This window comes from Carettochelys insculpta, chromosome 5, assembly GCF_033958435.1.
Source record: "Carettochelys insculpta isolate YL-2023 chromosome 5, ASM3395843v1, whole genome shotgun sequence".
Classification (NCBI taxonomy): Eukaryota; Metazoa; Chordata; order Testudines; family Carettochelyidae; genus Carettochelys; species Carettochelys insculpta.
This window is the reverse complement of record NC_134141.1, coordinates 87093567-87109874: the sequence shown is the minus strand read 5'-3', so window position 1 is coordinate 87109874 and position 16308 is coordinate 87093567. Positions and strand designations below refer to the sequence as shown.

At 39.5% G+C, this 16308-nt stretch overlaps 1 protein-coding gene across 3 annotated transcripts in view; it reads left to right on the top strand.

Annotated features, from left to right (window-relative positions):
* AP3B1 (adaptor related protein complex 3 subunit beta 1) overlaps positions 1-16308 on the top strand; it is a 238513-nt gene that overhangs the window by 152091 nt on the left and 70114 nt on the right. For all 3 annotated transcript variants that reach the window (XM_074995451.1, XM_074995450.1, XM_074995452.1), the window contains 2 exons: positions 4204-4276; positions 5532-5638. In XM_074995451.1, the coding sequence (XP_074851552.1) occupies positions 4204-4276; positions 5532-5638 (180 nt within the window). The remainder of the gene's footprint in view (positions 1-4203; positions 4277-5531; positions 5639-16308) is intronic.

The window sequence follows — 16308 nt, the reverse complement described above, 5'->3', positions numbered from 1 at the left end:
CGGAGCACATGAATTATGTATTGAGCAAGAGAAATCTCCTGCTTCAAGTCCTATATGCATTTATCCAGGTTCTATCTCTATTACCAAAATGAATTGCAAATGGAGAAATGTTTGATAGAATATAGCTGAACTTCTTTGTTTTGCATTCAGTCTTTTTCCATAGTAGATTCTTTAGATAGGACGCTGTTTTGATTTTATTGTGGATTTATTTTTTTTAAGAAAAACATGAAAAATGTCACAAAGAAATGCTAAACATCAGAACCTTTTGAATGCCTTTATTTGGACTGCAAGTTTTTTTCTGTTCTTATTCAGAAGAAATAGCTTCTGGTAATGCTTGTTTCCATCCCTGGTTATGTATTGTTTCCAGAAAACAAACGAATTTCTTCCTTTCTAAAACTCAAAGGAAAAGATCAAGTTGTAATGAGAGAGAAATTAGACTTGCTTTGTCCTTATGTTGGCATGTGATCTGATGTGTGTGTGTGTGTGTGTGTGTGTGTGTGTGCGCGTGTGTGTATATGTAATGATATTACCGGATCTTGGTTATGACATAGAAAATAAGACATGCATTGCTTTTTAACTTTACCTTGATTTAATTGGTGTGATTTTTCATATGGGAGACTACAGATCCCAGAAGGCCCTTATGTACGTTTGTTGTTTGAAGGAAAACTGCAACTATTGTACTCAACATAGCATTTTGATAATGACATAGTGATACAATGTTTTCATGCTGCATATTACAGAACTGAAAAATGATATTGTAGTTTTATTCTCATTCTAAGCATTTACTTGAAAAAAATGACTTTGTGGCCTAGCATTTTTTCTTTGTACCCTTTCCAAAAATATTTTGGAAAAGTTAAAGGAAAACCTGTTCAGGCCTTGAGTTACACACTTTTAAGATGAACTGCAAAACACATGAAAATTGAATTCAGTGCAGAAAATGTTTTTAATTGTGTTTCGAAGAGTCATCTTAAACCTCTCTGAGATGTTCTTATTTGTTGCTGGTTTGGCAAAGCTATTCCAGAATGAAACACTATGAATATTGGAAGTAGTCATTGAAATAATGCAATTAAATGTGTATTTGTGATGTCACAAAATGATTCATCTTTTAAATCTTCAGTAAACCAGAGGAGTATGAGGAGGTTGTAGTGTGGTGGGAAAATCGTTTCAAAGTTCAAACTAAAAATTGTGAATCTAAACCTTGAATCTGAGCATATTCTCATTACAGGTGGGATAGCTCTGTTCCTTGAATCAAGACTGCTCAGCCCACAGTTTTGATTCCAGTTCTATGCAGAATGGGGAGTGGACAATATTCCTTGATTTAGAAGTGACTAAGTTCCCAAAATACATGGCTAGTCTTTTAAGGGGAGGATGGCTTCTTCCATCTGCGTCCCCTTCCAAATACAACTTCCTTTCTGCATTTTGCCCTTAACCCAGATTAGAGCACAGGCCTTAGCAATCAGCTGCTGCTTCTCAGACTGCTGTCCTTGCTCCTGTGCCTATTGTTCCAATCAGTTTTTAGTATTATGTCAAACATAGGGTCACATGATATCTGATTTTTTTTTTTCTTAAACCTCCACCTACTGGAGGCAAGTAATTACGAGGAGTTCTGGATTTTTTTGGGCTTGCTTTTTTTCAACAGATGAACTTGGCTCTGCTTTTGTTGGTAGACTCAGGGCTCCAACCCTTCACCCCACAGTAGCCCTTCGTGAGAGGGGGACGCCTTTTTTGGTATTGAATTTGATTGGTTGCATGACAGGTTGATTTGGCATAGGACAGGAGTTAAATCTTGGAAAATCCTACCTGGAATGGGACAAGTGAGGAGAATGAAAAAGAAACCAGGATTAACCTAATGTAAAGTCAAGTCATACATCACTGCTTTACTCCATCTGTAGTTAAAACTTACTTATGTTCTGAATGCTTTTTCTTGTCCATCTCCACATCCCTTTCTTGGGCAGGAGAAGGGGAGCAGGAATTTGCATCACAGACCTCCATTTATATTAGATCTTTTGAAGATCATTTTTAAATCGGCATCTTTTGTATTTTTATTTTGAAGTTGATATTTGCCATCTACAGAGCCCTGACTTGAATTCATCCTTAGATAAGTTTGTCAAAGTTTAGTTATAAAATACATGTTTAAGAAGGAAATTTCATAAAAGCATATGCATGCCAGAAAGTTAAGCATGCATCAGGTAGATTCATAAACGTACTTGACACTTATTGAAAAAAAATTTGCCTGCCATGAAAGGATCTCATTCACACTTCATAAACATTAGTAAGTTAGTATCAGTGGTGTCCCAGTAAAGTACGTAATTGTCGCCATTTTACACATGAGAAAATTAGGCTTTGGAGTAGTTAACTTGCAAAAGATCACCCCAAAAGGGCAGAAGGATGGTCTTCTCATTATTGCCTGAATGGTACTGTGGAGACCCAGGTCTGCCACAACTTCATCCATGATCTTGGGCAAGTCATTTGCTCTGTCCTGTGCTGTTCCCTAAAATGAGAATAGTATTTCTTCTATCTTACAAAGGAGTGCAGTAGGCAAAATTCTTTTATGATTCATGAATGAGTGAAGAGGACCAAGTGTACTTCGGCAAGCTGGATTTTGATTTTTGGCTCTGAAAAACTTCCACCTGTTTCCCACCCTATGCTAGTCACAAAACCATCATTCTTGGCGTGCCAGGATATACATGTAGATTATTTTTGATAATGGGATGTATTTGGAGTTATAGGGAGCCCATGGAATTTTAGCTCTTCTTGTGCTTTCTGAATTGTCCCATCTCCAATAATAGCAATACTTACTTCGTGTTATGCTACCAGTTTGTTTGCACTGGGAGATAGGTGAAAGGGAGCTTTGGTAGGTACAGAGAGGGAAGCTGCTGCATATTTATACTGATGGGATTCTTGGTGTTTTGTCAGACAGTGAAGCTTTGGAGAATGGGACTCTCCTCCATCCCTGCCAGACCTTCAAATATCACACGATTTTAAAGCTAGAGGCACTATGACATGATCTAGTCTGGCCTCCTGTATACCAGAGGCCATTAATTTTCTGCCACATATCCCTGCGTTGAGCCCAATAGCTTGTTAAACTTAAAGCATATCTTCCAAAAAAAGCATAATCTCTTGATTTGAAAGTAAGAGATTGAGCATCTCCCATGCCCCTTTCTAGTTTGTTCCAGTGGTTAATCATTCTCATTGTTAAAAATGTATGCCTTACCTCAAATTTGAATTTGTCTGGCTTTGACATCCAACCATTGCTTCTTGTTATGCCTTTCTCCAATCATTTAAAAAGCCCTTTGGGATCTGGTGTATTCTTCTCATGAAAGTGCACATAGACTGTAATCAACTCTCCTCTTCATCTTTTTTTAAGCTCTAAGTGTCTCACTGTGTACAACATTTAGTCCATCTCTTGAATAATTTGTATAGCTCTTTTTGCACCCTCCCAAAATTTTCCACATCTTTTAAAAACAGGATATTGTACATAGTATTCTAGAATCTGTCACCTCTCTATTCTGACTTCCCTGGTTATACACCCAAGGATCAAATTAACCCTTTGACATAGTGTTACATTAGGAATTCACACTGAATTGTTTGTCCTTATCACTGTAGTCCATTGTAGTCACTGCTATTGAGGACAGAGTAGCCTGTTCTGAAGGCGTGGCCTGCATTCTGTAATCGTAAATGTGGCTATATTAGAACAAATTTTCTTCAAGTGGATCCTATAGTCCGGATTATATTCACCATATTGCCAATACATGCCTCATCCACACATTTTAAGTCTAAGATTATAATTCTTTGTGGCAGGGACTATATTTTTTTGTTGTTTGCACAGTGCCTATATTGGAGTAGCAGTCCCTGGTTGAGTCTTACAGGCACTACTTAAATGCAAATGAATAATAATAATAATAATAATATTACATTCATTTGGATGCATTTGTGAGGTCAGAGAGAAAGCAATACACTGCTAGTAAAACAAGCTTAGTAGGGGCCTCAGAAGTCTTCAATTTAACAATTTTTTCTTTTATGGAATAAAGTTCAGTTTATCTGGGGTAGGAGATCCTTTTTACAAGGTGAACACTCTAAATGCTGAGCTGAGCAAAAACAGTTTTGTTCTTTTAAAGTGCAAACAATATTCTTGGCTGTTACAAAAGAGAAGAATGCTCTTTACTAGCATGAGAAAATTGAATTATTCATATGTTTTGACAGAGAAAAGAAATGGCAGTGCAAGAGAAAAAAGCTTCTACTAAACAAGATGTGTCCCTTCTTGACTTGGATGATTGTAAGTAATTTGGTTATGTAACATTTATCCCTTTAAGAATATGATCTAAACCTCTTTCATGTCAATAAGATAAATTCGTAATCATTTCTATAAATTTCAGATGGCTAAAGTGTTATGTCATGACTTCATTACTACTCAGATGGAATTACTGCCGTGTGTATTTTAGATATTTCTTTCAGGTGTATTGTCATTTTGACAGCTAATTTAAACTATTACAGTACACCCCTGAGATACGTGCACTCAAGCTGTGCGAATCGCAGGTTAACGCGACTTTGAGTGACGGGAAGCTGGAACCTGGCTCCAGGCTGCCTGCCAGTCTCAGGGGAGGCTGGAAACTGACCAGTGCAGCCAGGCTCCAGCTCCGTCACTGACAGGAATAGGGAAACTGCATTGGTCAGTTTTCCTGCTCCTGTCAGTGGCAGCAACTGAGAGTCTGATTCTCTGCCCTGGCACTGACAGGAGCAGAGGAACTGACCAGTGTAGCAGTGCTGATCAGTTTCTTGTCTCCTTTGAGTGTTGGGGAGCTGGATCCTGGATCCCCGCCCTGTGCTGCTCACAGGAGACAGGAAACTGTCCAGCACTATTGCACTAGTCAGTTTCCTGGCTGCCCCGAATAACGTGAAATTTGACTTATGCAAGGTTATGCAGGAGAGAATTTGCCAGACCACAGGAGGTCAGTATTATCTAGGATCAGAGAGGTAACCATGTTAGTCTGTATCTTCAAAAACAACAAGAACTCCTGTGGCACCTTCTAGACTAACTGATATTTTGGAGCATAAGCTTTTGTGGGCAAAGACCCACTTCATCAGACTCATGCATGGCTCATGTGTCTGGTGAAGTAGGTCTTTGCCCACAAAAGTTTATGCTCCAAAATATCTGTTAGTCTAGAAGGTGCCACAGGACTTCCTAATATTACCTAGCAGCATTACCGACACTTCCACTGCTTACTGGACTCCTAGAAGACATTTAAGGGTAAATTACAGCTAAATAACAGCACAGAACACTGAGACCTGTAAACAAACTTTAATGGGGTCACGGGAAACTTGGCTACACATATGATAACTGGTTGTCTGGCTAACTAAAATCATGGCAGGATAAGGATTAATATCTTTCTAGATTCTAAGAAGTGCTTGAACATAGCTCAGCTAAGTTAAGATGGTAGGTTATCATACATGCTAGTGAAGTTGCCTTTAACAAAGCTTTTCATTTAAAAGAAATAGTAAATCTATTTTCATCAAATGTTCTTTTTCTGCAGTCAGTCCTATGTCAAGTTCTGTAAAAGTTCCCACTTCAGTTACTCTCTCTTCAAGTCTAGTTGCTGACCTAGAGGGATTAAGCCTGTCAACATCATCAGTTATTAATGTAAGTAATCTTTTTTTGCCCCCCAAAACCCTCCAACTACACAAAAACAAATCCACCAATATTTAGTTGCTACATTTGTTTCTGGGGAGGTCACTGATGAAACTTATCATAATGAGTACTTTTTAAAGGATCTTGCAAGTTCTCTATCTAGAATCTGTAGACAAATAGAACAACTTTTCCAGATCTCCATTCATGGCCGGTGGAAAGCTGGGGAGAGGAAGGTATTAATAATGAACATTTAGAATGCCTGCCTTCATGTGGTATTGAATGACTATTTTAAGTATGGCCTCTTGATTGCTCACTCATTCCTACCAACTTGACTCTCTTTCCAGTGTAACGGAAGCTTACATGTGCGCGCACACTCACAAATCAGAACCAAACACGTGCAAATCCAATGAAAAGGTTTGTAAAAAAATCTAGAAATAATTACTTGGTGCTGGGTCCAAGAATTAAATGGTACAAGAAATTGAGAAGATACCAGAATATTTACACAACACAAAATAAAATCATGGACTTACTGCTCCTCAGAATGAGGCAGGACCAGTATTTCCTCCACCCACTCTTTTGATAATTAAAGAAAGCAAAGCTAAAAATAAGCTACTTTCAGGTACAGTTGGCGATGGCTACAAGAGATACTGCTACAGAAGATGTTAAAAGTGAAAAGCGTTTATGCTTGCTACAAAATGACGCCCCGTGTACCTGTCCAAGGCCTTTATATAATTACAAGTCTATAAAAGTGACAACCCTGTCTGCCCTGGGAGCTGAAGATATTCAGCCTTTGCATGATTTGAGTCATCATGAAATAAATACAAAGCTGACTTTCATTTTAAGATGTGGTTATTACCCACAAAAGCTCATGACCTAGTAAATTTGTTAGTGTCTAAGGTGCTACAAGACTGCTTGTTGTTTTCAAGTGGCTCTGCATATTCCTATTTACAATGCAAGGCATGGAGTTGGTCACAAAGTGGGAATAAGGACCAGGGGATGAATAACTTGATGACCACCTGTTCTCTTCATTCTCTCTGGGACACCTCACATGGGCTCTTGTTGGAAGACAGGATAATGGGCTAACATCTTTGGTCTGACCCAGTATTTTTATGGTGCAGCTGAGCGGTAGAATCTTCTTCAAACGGTGCCTGTGTGTATGTGTACTGTCTCCTATTGCTTCCCTTACCATGTCTGAACCTTTTAGGCTGAGACTATGTAATAAAGTGCTGTGACATCTCCTGCCTCATTTCCTTTTAAACGCTGTGTTAGACAGAGGCAGTTCACGTCTCTCTATCAGATTGAGTTTTTCTCCTGTTAGTTTCATGTCAATGTGTTGATTAATATAATTAAAAGTTTTTACAGAATTAGTTTGATAGTCATTTGATTCCATGTGATGGTGGAACTTGTCAGGTTTTAAAAGATGAAGTACATGTTTTTGGTGTTGGAAGACCAGGTTACATGCCATAAGTCAGTGGTTCTTTTCTAGAGGATACAAGACACTGCTAACTCTCTAGCCTCTCAGATTCTTCTTAACCACCAGAGAGGATAATTGGAGCTTCCTCACCTCTTGCTTTGCAAGTGGTTTGGCATGCATTGTTAGTTTTAGTTATTAGAGTAGTGAGCTTGGGAGATTTCCCCCTCCCCTTTTAAGTTTCTTTGCTTGGTAGGGCTTGGCAGAGGTGGTGTACTCTTCCTTCATGCCTGATATTTTTGAGGCCAACAGGGATTAGGATCACTATTTTTGTATGATACCCACACCAACAGGATTTAGCTGCAGCTCTGTTGGTGCCAACATATCCTTGGCAGAATGGCTAATACCCTCCCCAGCAGCTTCCTTGGTGTCATTGGCATTGTTACCAGGGTAAGCCCATCATGATGCAGCACTGGTCAGTTTCACTGTTGTCCCAGTCAGCGGTGGCTCCAACACGGTCAGGTTTTGACTTTTTTTGACTTTTTTCAGACTCAGATGAGGTCTCCTTGATGGTGAGACAGAGCAGGCTCACTATTCCTGCTTCTGGCTTGACAGTTTTCAAGATGCACCAGTGCCATCCTGGCAACATCAGTGGCAACCACTGGTCCAGTGGCCTTTTTGGGCCTTCTGATCCTACCAGCAAACTCAGGGCCCTCCCTCTAGGGCTATATCAGTGGTATCGGCACCATGATCCCCACTGTCACCCACCCCTTAGAGATGATATTCTCCAGGAGTCACCTGATTGCAATCAATAAGAAGCAGCACTCAAAGGCCATTTCTACACAGGCCGCTTCCTTCCGGAAGCCCCTCTGGGGCTGCGCTTCTACCATCTTCCGGACTCCAAATCATGTGACATTATGCTAATGAGGCATGGGGAATTTGCATCCGTGCCTCATTAGCATCTTTCTCTCCATGTATTAGCATTTGGAAGTGGCCTGTGTAGAAACAGCCAAAGAAAAGAGTCTCACATCTTGAAAATGTTGTTCTTTATGTCCACATACATTCCAATATGCAGCCTTCTTCCCCTCATCAGAGTAGCTGGCAAGAAGGAACTGAAGGGTGGTTGGGATAGCAGAGTCAGTGTTCCATTCTGGTGCCACTCCAGAGGCTCCACAGCTGACCCAATGGATGCTGTGGGGGGAAAGTTTATGATGTTCATGCTTGCATATCTGATTAGAATGGATGTGAACAACACACTTAGAAGAACCAGTTATGAGAAGTGAGTAACCATTTTGTCTTCTAAAGAACTTTGCATATTCAAATTTCCAGCCCATCTTCCCCTATTTCTCAAAGTCCTAATATGGTTTCTCTGTATTAACAGTGAAAGGAACTGAGAGTGTTAGAGGGAGCAGACTTCACTTACATGGCCACATTTTCAGAGCATTTGGAGAAATGGAGGGGAAAGGAGGGTGTGCACAGGCACTCTAATGTGCACTGCTTATAGAAGGTTCTATTGGGTAGAGGGCACGGGGATTTCATCAGGTGATGCAATACCCACTATGATTGTGCATATGCTGAGTTATCTCAAACTCCAGTTACAAGTAACATTTGCCTTTTTATTATGTTTGTCTCCTGTTCTTTTGCAGGCGAAGTCTGTACAAGGGAAATAAGTCTATTTTAGATAAGCAATTTGAGCTACAGCATTTGCATAGGTAGAATTGATGTATCAGAATCAACACTTCCCTACTTAAGTCTCACGTTGACATTCTTTACTCAACGTAATAGCATAGAGCACAGGGGTTGACGGCCAAGCCTAGAGAGGTCAGTTTTGCCACGTCTTCACTAGACGTGCAAAATCAAACTTTGGAATATCGACCACAGTGCGACGGTCTTCCAGTAAGTATAGAGAAGCTCGCACTGAGCACTAATTCCTTAACTAGACGTGAAAGTTTGAACAGAGACATTGGTGAAAGGTTTAAAACTTACAAGGACGTTTGCACATTAGGACTCCGGTGTGAAAGCTGAATAATTAAAATGGGAACAACGCATTTGAGAATAGTATTTTTATGCTCCATTCTGTAAATGTTCTGTACATTACGTATGTTACAGAGATGGAATTTTGAAACCTTTTATTTGAGCCCATTTGAAATTGGAAAGTGGAATAAAAAGTGAGCCAATTCAATAGGTGGGAATTGAACATCCCCAGCACTTGCAAAGTGGCTGTAAAAATGTAGATCCAAACTTTGTGGACTCGACTGATATTTAGGCAAAACAAAAATGTGACCACAGCCAGAGAGGAAATTTGATCTCCTTTCACTATTGCTATTGTGTAATGAGTAATCTGCAAGCTCCTATTCATTTCTTTGAAGTATTTCACAGTGAAACTCTCATAAGTAACCATTCCAAATACTCCATGAACTCAATACAGTCTCAGTGGAAATTTTATTAAGTATGAAGTTTGAAAAAAGTTTGACAGTTTTATAGCATCTACTTTGACACTTGAGCTCTTCGGTATTAATCTTGTGCTCTTATAAATCCAGTACAGTGTTGCTAAAACGTCCTTTTTTTTTTTTTCAAACTTTCTGCATATTAGTACAACTGTGAGTTAAAAACCCTGAGATCAAATACAGAAATCCTTAGAATCCTTACTGAGTGATATAGCATGTATATAGATTTGTTTGGCAATCCCTGATCATAGACATAACAGGAATATTCAAGGTTACAATCTGTCTTCACTCTTAACAGTAAAATTACCGTTGATTTTATTGTAGGATGAACGTCTAAAACAATTTGAGTAGGTCTACACAGCAAAGTTATTTCAAAATAACAGCTGCTATTTAAATTTAACTTTGCTAGCATCTACACAACACAACTGCTATTTCAAAATAATAAATAATAAAATCATTATCTGTAATTTAATAATAAAAGTAATAGCTATTTTGCAGTAACTGTGTAGACCGGGAATAGAGCCTATTTCAAAATAAACCATACTGCATCCAATGGCTTTATTTTGAAGTAGGTTCTCTGTGTGTAGACACTAAGGCCATAGCTACACCTGACCCTCCCTTTCAGAAGGGGCATTTAAATTACATGGATTGGAACTGGTTAATGAGGTGCTGATATGAATATTCAGCACCTCATTAGCATAATGGCAGCCAGTCACGCTTCGAAAATGCTGCTTTCGAAATGCAAACTGTTCATGTAGATGCAGACACTTCGAAATAAATCCCAGACTTTGAAATTCCCTTATTCCCAAAACAAATTGGGAGTAAGGGAATCTTGAAGTCCAGCGTTTATTTTGAAGCGCTCGCGTCTACATAGACAGTTTGAGTTTGGAAAGGACTTTCAAAGCATGACTGGCTGTCATTATGCTAATGAGACAATGAATATTCATATGAACACCTCATTACGCAGTAGCAATCTGTGTCATTTAAGTGCCCCTTCTGGTCTAAGTGCTATTTCAAAATGCATTTTGTGTGTAGCAGCATTATTTCGAAATAAGCTGTTCTGGAATAGCTCTTTGGGAATGGCTTATATCAAAAATAAGGCTGCCATGTATGTTTTGATTCAAGATAATTTTGTCATGGTACATATTTTAGGTAATTATGCAGTTATGTGTTTGTTATGCTTTGAACACTGGTAGTTACAGAATGGTAGGTTAAAAGAAAATCTCTAATGCTGTCTGCACTGCTGGCTCTAAGTCAAAGTGAAAAATACTAATGATTTGCTTCACTTAGTGGATCAGCTTATTAGTGGCCTGAGGCAGTGAGGAAATCAGCCACAGTGAATGGGAGACATCAAAAGCTAGGGTATGATCAGATGGAAGAGGTAAATAGTGGCAGATAAACAAAGGATGAACTACAGCGTAGTTCTGTTCTGAACAGCTCTTCATGAAACGTGGACAGAGTGGGGAGCCAAGTACCTCTCAGCTCTTAAGTCTGGCATCTCCTACTTGCCAGTAACTGCAGGGTAACAGTACTCAACAGAAAGTAGCTTTCACACATCAGACTAGTTTTGAGTGAGGCAATAGCAGAAGGTCAGCAAAGTCAGAGACTCACAAAATTCTAATCTACTTCTCACTCTGTGCAATCTCCCTCAGCCTTCTCCCTGCAGCTATGTGAGGTAATGTGGAAGGGACTGCAGCTTGTTTAGAGTAATGCATTTCCTGCACACCATTCCAGATCTCTCAAATAAACAGGGTGTCTTAACTTGTTCGAAGATGTAGTCTGCAGGTGACAGTTCTGCACAAATGGAAAAACACTTCAAAGAGATTTATAACAATTGCTTATAGGACCAAATTCTGTCTTCCAATCTATGCGTTCGTTCCTTTGTAGACTTTTATGAGAGTTGTTTTATGATTTAGGAGGCGAAGAAAATGAAACACTGTTTCTGAAAGTCTTGTGTTCAAATAAATTAGAGAATATTGTAGAATCCTGTGTACAGTTCTTTTGGATAACATATTACCACAATTATTTAACCATCATGCCAGTTTACTAAAAATAAGTAAATAACAGTTTTCCAAACATTGTGTTGGATGAGTGTACCTTTTTAACACAGTATTTTGAATTTAATATTTGAGAATTATTTCAGATATATAATTGTAACACTTCAGAGAACTTTCTTCCTTCATTGGAAGACAGCATGAATTAAACTGAAGGGTACATGCCAAACTGACATTAAGAAATTAATTTATTATTGGGGAGTGGAGAGTAGGGTGTAAAAATAGATAAGTACAGTATATGACCCTAATAGCAAAGAAAAGTAGTAGCCACTTATCTTGGAATATGTCACAGTCTATTATTCAAATCATTTAGTGCTGTAATTGGATACAAGGTTTGTAAAACCTATCAGTAAAGTCTGTTTCTCTAAATTCATAGCTGTTAACACTATTGAAAGTATAAATACAATAAATCTGTTAAAATAAAGCTAAGAATCTTTAAATCTACCAAACCGAGATTGATTTGAGTAGAGAATGCTATGCTTAACACCTACATTTGTCAGCTTTGCAGTTCCTTTCTTTCAAGCTGTCTGTCTGTCTTTGTCATTTGGTACAGGGAAGGTAGGAAATCACAGAGGCATAGATACCACTGTGATTGTTAAATGTTAACGCCTGGATTTTGTAGCTGACTTTTCCATTGACTTTGTGATACTTGGGTGTATCATTTTCACAGCTTGCCCTAAAATGGGGAATTTCCTGGCTTTGTAGGAGCATTAGTTTATATTAGTAATCGTTTATGTTGTGGTGTAAGTGCTTTACAGAGTACAGAAAAGTTGTCTGTTTTTCTTCAGTAAGTTTATAGTCTGCTATGGGCACATAAGACATCTGTTTGTTTATGATACGGTATGGAGATCTCAATTTTGAGGAAATTGGTATAGGAAAGATGCCCGCAGAAGTCGTGTGCGAGTATTTGTCAGACGTGAAGTAAAATGCTCAAAGCACAACCTCTAAGGAGAGAAGGAAATGAAGGAAACAGTAAGGAAAAATGATTGAGAGTAACATGAAAGTGAAAAGGGTTAACAGAATGAGATGTGAACAGAAGTGTAAGTGGGACAAGACAGTATATAGATATGGTTGTGGAATAATGAGCAAAGAAAGGTGCTTTAGCAACAGTGGCAGAGTGGAGAGAGAGATGCAGTGGGGAGTCAGAAAAAAAGATGGCTTTGGTAAATCTGTCTGAGGTAACTAAAGCAAGCAAAATATTCGCACAGTGGAAAGTTTGAGGAAAAGGCACATTTTGATACTGTGGCGACAAGAAGGCAGATAAGCAAAAGACAGGGTTTGGGGGAAAGGTAAATGTCAAAGAAGACAGTTTGTGAGTCTAGAAGTTGAGGAAAGTAGTGAATGGTAAGAAGAGAGTTGAGATGACTGGCCAGGACTGAGAAAATAAGATGCATTCTGTTGGAAAAGAGTGATTTTTGAGGTGATGGAGAAACTTTTAACAACAAATACTTGAAAGGCAGCTGAACGTACAAGACTCTGGAGAAGCTGGTGAATGAGAAGAGATTCGGAAACCTATAAGCATAAATGATGTAACTTACAATGTGAATGGATACAGTTACTCAAAGAGAGGGTACATAGAGAAGAAAAAGGAAGAGAAAGCAGACAGAACATGGGAGAATGCCAGTATGAGGGGAGGGAATCCACCAGAAGAGAGAGAAACAATAGGAGAAGCAGAAGAGTTGAGGAAGCCAGTAGAGAAAAATGTCCAACAGAGAGCAGAAGAGGAGGGACTGATCATCTGTGTAAGAAGGATGAAAGATATTTTTTCTTACATCCTCTCTCTTTCAGTGTGGCTTTTAGGCTGTGTCTAGACTAGAGGTATTTGTCAACAAAATGGTCGTTTTGTCGATAAAACCCACGGAGCATCCAGATTCCCAAGTGTATTCTGTCAACAGTAAGTTGACAGAATGCAGCACTTTTGTCAACAGCCATATATCACTCTCCAGCAGGAAGAATGCCTCTATCAACTGAGATCTGTTGACAAAACACAGGTCTGGATATTCTGAGGGGCCTTCTGTTCTGGCACCATGACTCCCTGAAATGAGCTGTCGTAGAATCATAGAACACTAGGACTGGAAGGGACCTCGAGAGGCCATCGAGTCCAGCCCCCTGCCCCAATGGCAGGACCAAGTACTGTCTAAACTGTCCCTGATAGACATCTATCTAACCTGTTCTTAAATATCTCCAGGGATGGAGGTTCCACAACCTCCCTTGGCAATTTATTCCACTGTTTGACTGCCCTGACAGTTAGGAACTTTTTCCTAATGTCCAACCTAAACCTCCCTTGCTGCAGTTTAAGCCCGTTGCCTCTTGTTCTATCCTCAGAGGCCAAGAAGAGCAAGTTTTCTCCTTCCTCCTTATGACTCCCTTTTAGATACCTGAAAACCGCTATCATGTCTCCCCTCAATCTTCTTTTCCAAACTAAACAAGCCCAAGTCTTTCAACCTTTTTTCATAGGTCACATTCTCTAGAACTTTAATCATTCTTGTCGCTCTTTTCTGGACCCTCTCTAGTTTCTCCACATCTTTTTTGAAGTGCGGTGCCCAGAACTGGACACAATACTCCAGCTGAGGCCTAACCAGCACAGAGTAGAGCGGAAGAATGACTTTTTGTGTCTTGTTCACAACACACCTATTAATGCATCTCAGAATCATGTTTGCTTTTTTTGCAACAGCATCACACTGATGACTCATATTTAGCTTGTGGTCCACTATAATCCCTAGATCCCTTTCTGCTGTAGTCATTCCTAGGCAGTCTCTCCCCATTCTGTATGTGTGAAACTGATTGATTGTTCCTTCCTAAGTGGAGCACTTTGCATTTGTCCTTATTAAACTTCATCCTGTTTACCTCAGACCATTTTTCCAATTTATCCAGCTCATTCTGCATTATGACCCTATCCTCCAAAGTAGTCGCAACCCCTCCCAACTTGGTATCATCTGCAAACTTAATAAGCATACTTTCTATGCCAATATCTAAATCATTGATGAAGACATTGAACAGAACCGGTCCTAAGACAGATCCCTGCGGAACCCCACTTGTTATACTTTTCCAGCAGGATTGAGAACCATTAAGAACTACTCTCTGAGTATGGTTATCCAGCCAGTTATGCACCCACCTTATAGTAGCCTCATCTAAATTTTATTTGCCTAGTTTTTTGATAAGAATATCATGTGAGACCGTATCAAATGCTTTACTGAAGTCTAGGTAGACCACATCTACCGCTTCTCCCCTATCCACAAGGCTCGTTATCCTATCAAAGAAAGCTATCAGATTAGTTTGACAAGATTTATTCTTTACAAACTCATGCTGGCTGTTTCCTATTACCTTACCACCTTCCAAGTGCTTGCAGATGATTTCTTTAATTACCTGCTCCATTATCTTTCCTGGCACTGAAGTTAAGCTGACTGGCCTGTAGTTTCCTGGGTTGTTATTATTTCCTTTTTTATAGATGAGCACTATATTTGCCCTTTTCCAGTCTTCTGGAATCTCTCCTGTCTCCCATGATTTTCCAAAGATGTTAGCTAATGGCTCAGATACCTCCTCTATCATCTCCTTGAGTATTCTAGGGTGCATTTCGTCAGGCCCTGGTGACTTGCAGACATCTAATTTTCCTAAGTGATTTTTAACTTGTTCTTTTTTTATTTCAACTTCTAACCCTACCCCTTTCCCACTAGCATTCACTATGTTGGGCGCTCTTTCATCAGACTTCTGAGTGAATACCGAAACAAAGAAGTCATTGAGCATCTCTGCCATTTCCAAGTTCCCTGTTACTGTTTCTCCCTCCTCACTGAGCAATGGCCCTACCCTGTCCCTGGTCTTCCTCTTGTTTCTAATATATTTATAAAAAGCCGCCTTGTTTCCCTTTATGCCTGTAACTAGTTTGAGCTCATTTTGTGCCTTAGCCTTTCTAATCTTTCTCCTGCGTTCTTGTGTTGTTTGCCTATATTCATCCTTTGTAATGTTTCCTTGTTTCCATTTTTTATACAATTCCTTTTTTATTTTGAGATCGTGCAAGAGCTCCTGGTTAAGCCAAGGTGGTCTTTTTCCATATTTTCTATCTTTCCTGCACAGCAGGATAACTTGCTTTTGGGCCCTTAATAACGTCCCTTTGAAAAACTACCAACTCTCCTCAGCTGTTTTTCCCCTCAGCTTTGCTTCCCATGGGACCTTACCTACCAGCTCTCTGAGTTTACCAAATTCTGCCCTCCTGAAATCCATTATCTCTGTTTCACTGTTTTCTGTTCTACCCTTCCTTAGGATTGTGAACTCTCTGATTTTGTGATCACTTTCACCCAAGCTACCTTCCACCTTCAAGTTCTCTACCAATTCCTCCCTATTTGTTAAAATCAAATCTAAAACAGCTTCCCCCCGGTAGCTTTTTCAACCTTTTGGAATAAAAAAATGTCTCCAATACAATCCAAGAACTTACTGGATAGTCTGTGCCCCGCTGTATTAGTTTCCCAATATATATCTGGATAGTTGAAGTCCCCCATCACCACCAAATCTGGGGCCCTGCTTGACTTTGTTAGTTGTTTGAAAAAAGTCTCATCCACCTCTTCCACCTGGCTAGGCGGCCTGTAGTAGATGCCTATCAGGACATCACCCTTGTTTTTTACCCCTCTTAGTCTAACCCAGAGACTCTCAACACATCCATCTCCTACGTCCATCTCCACCTCAGTCTAAGTGTATACATTTTTAATATATAAGGCAACACCTCCCCCTTTTCTTCCCTGTCTATCCTTCCTAAGCAGGCTGTACCCTTCAATACCA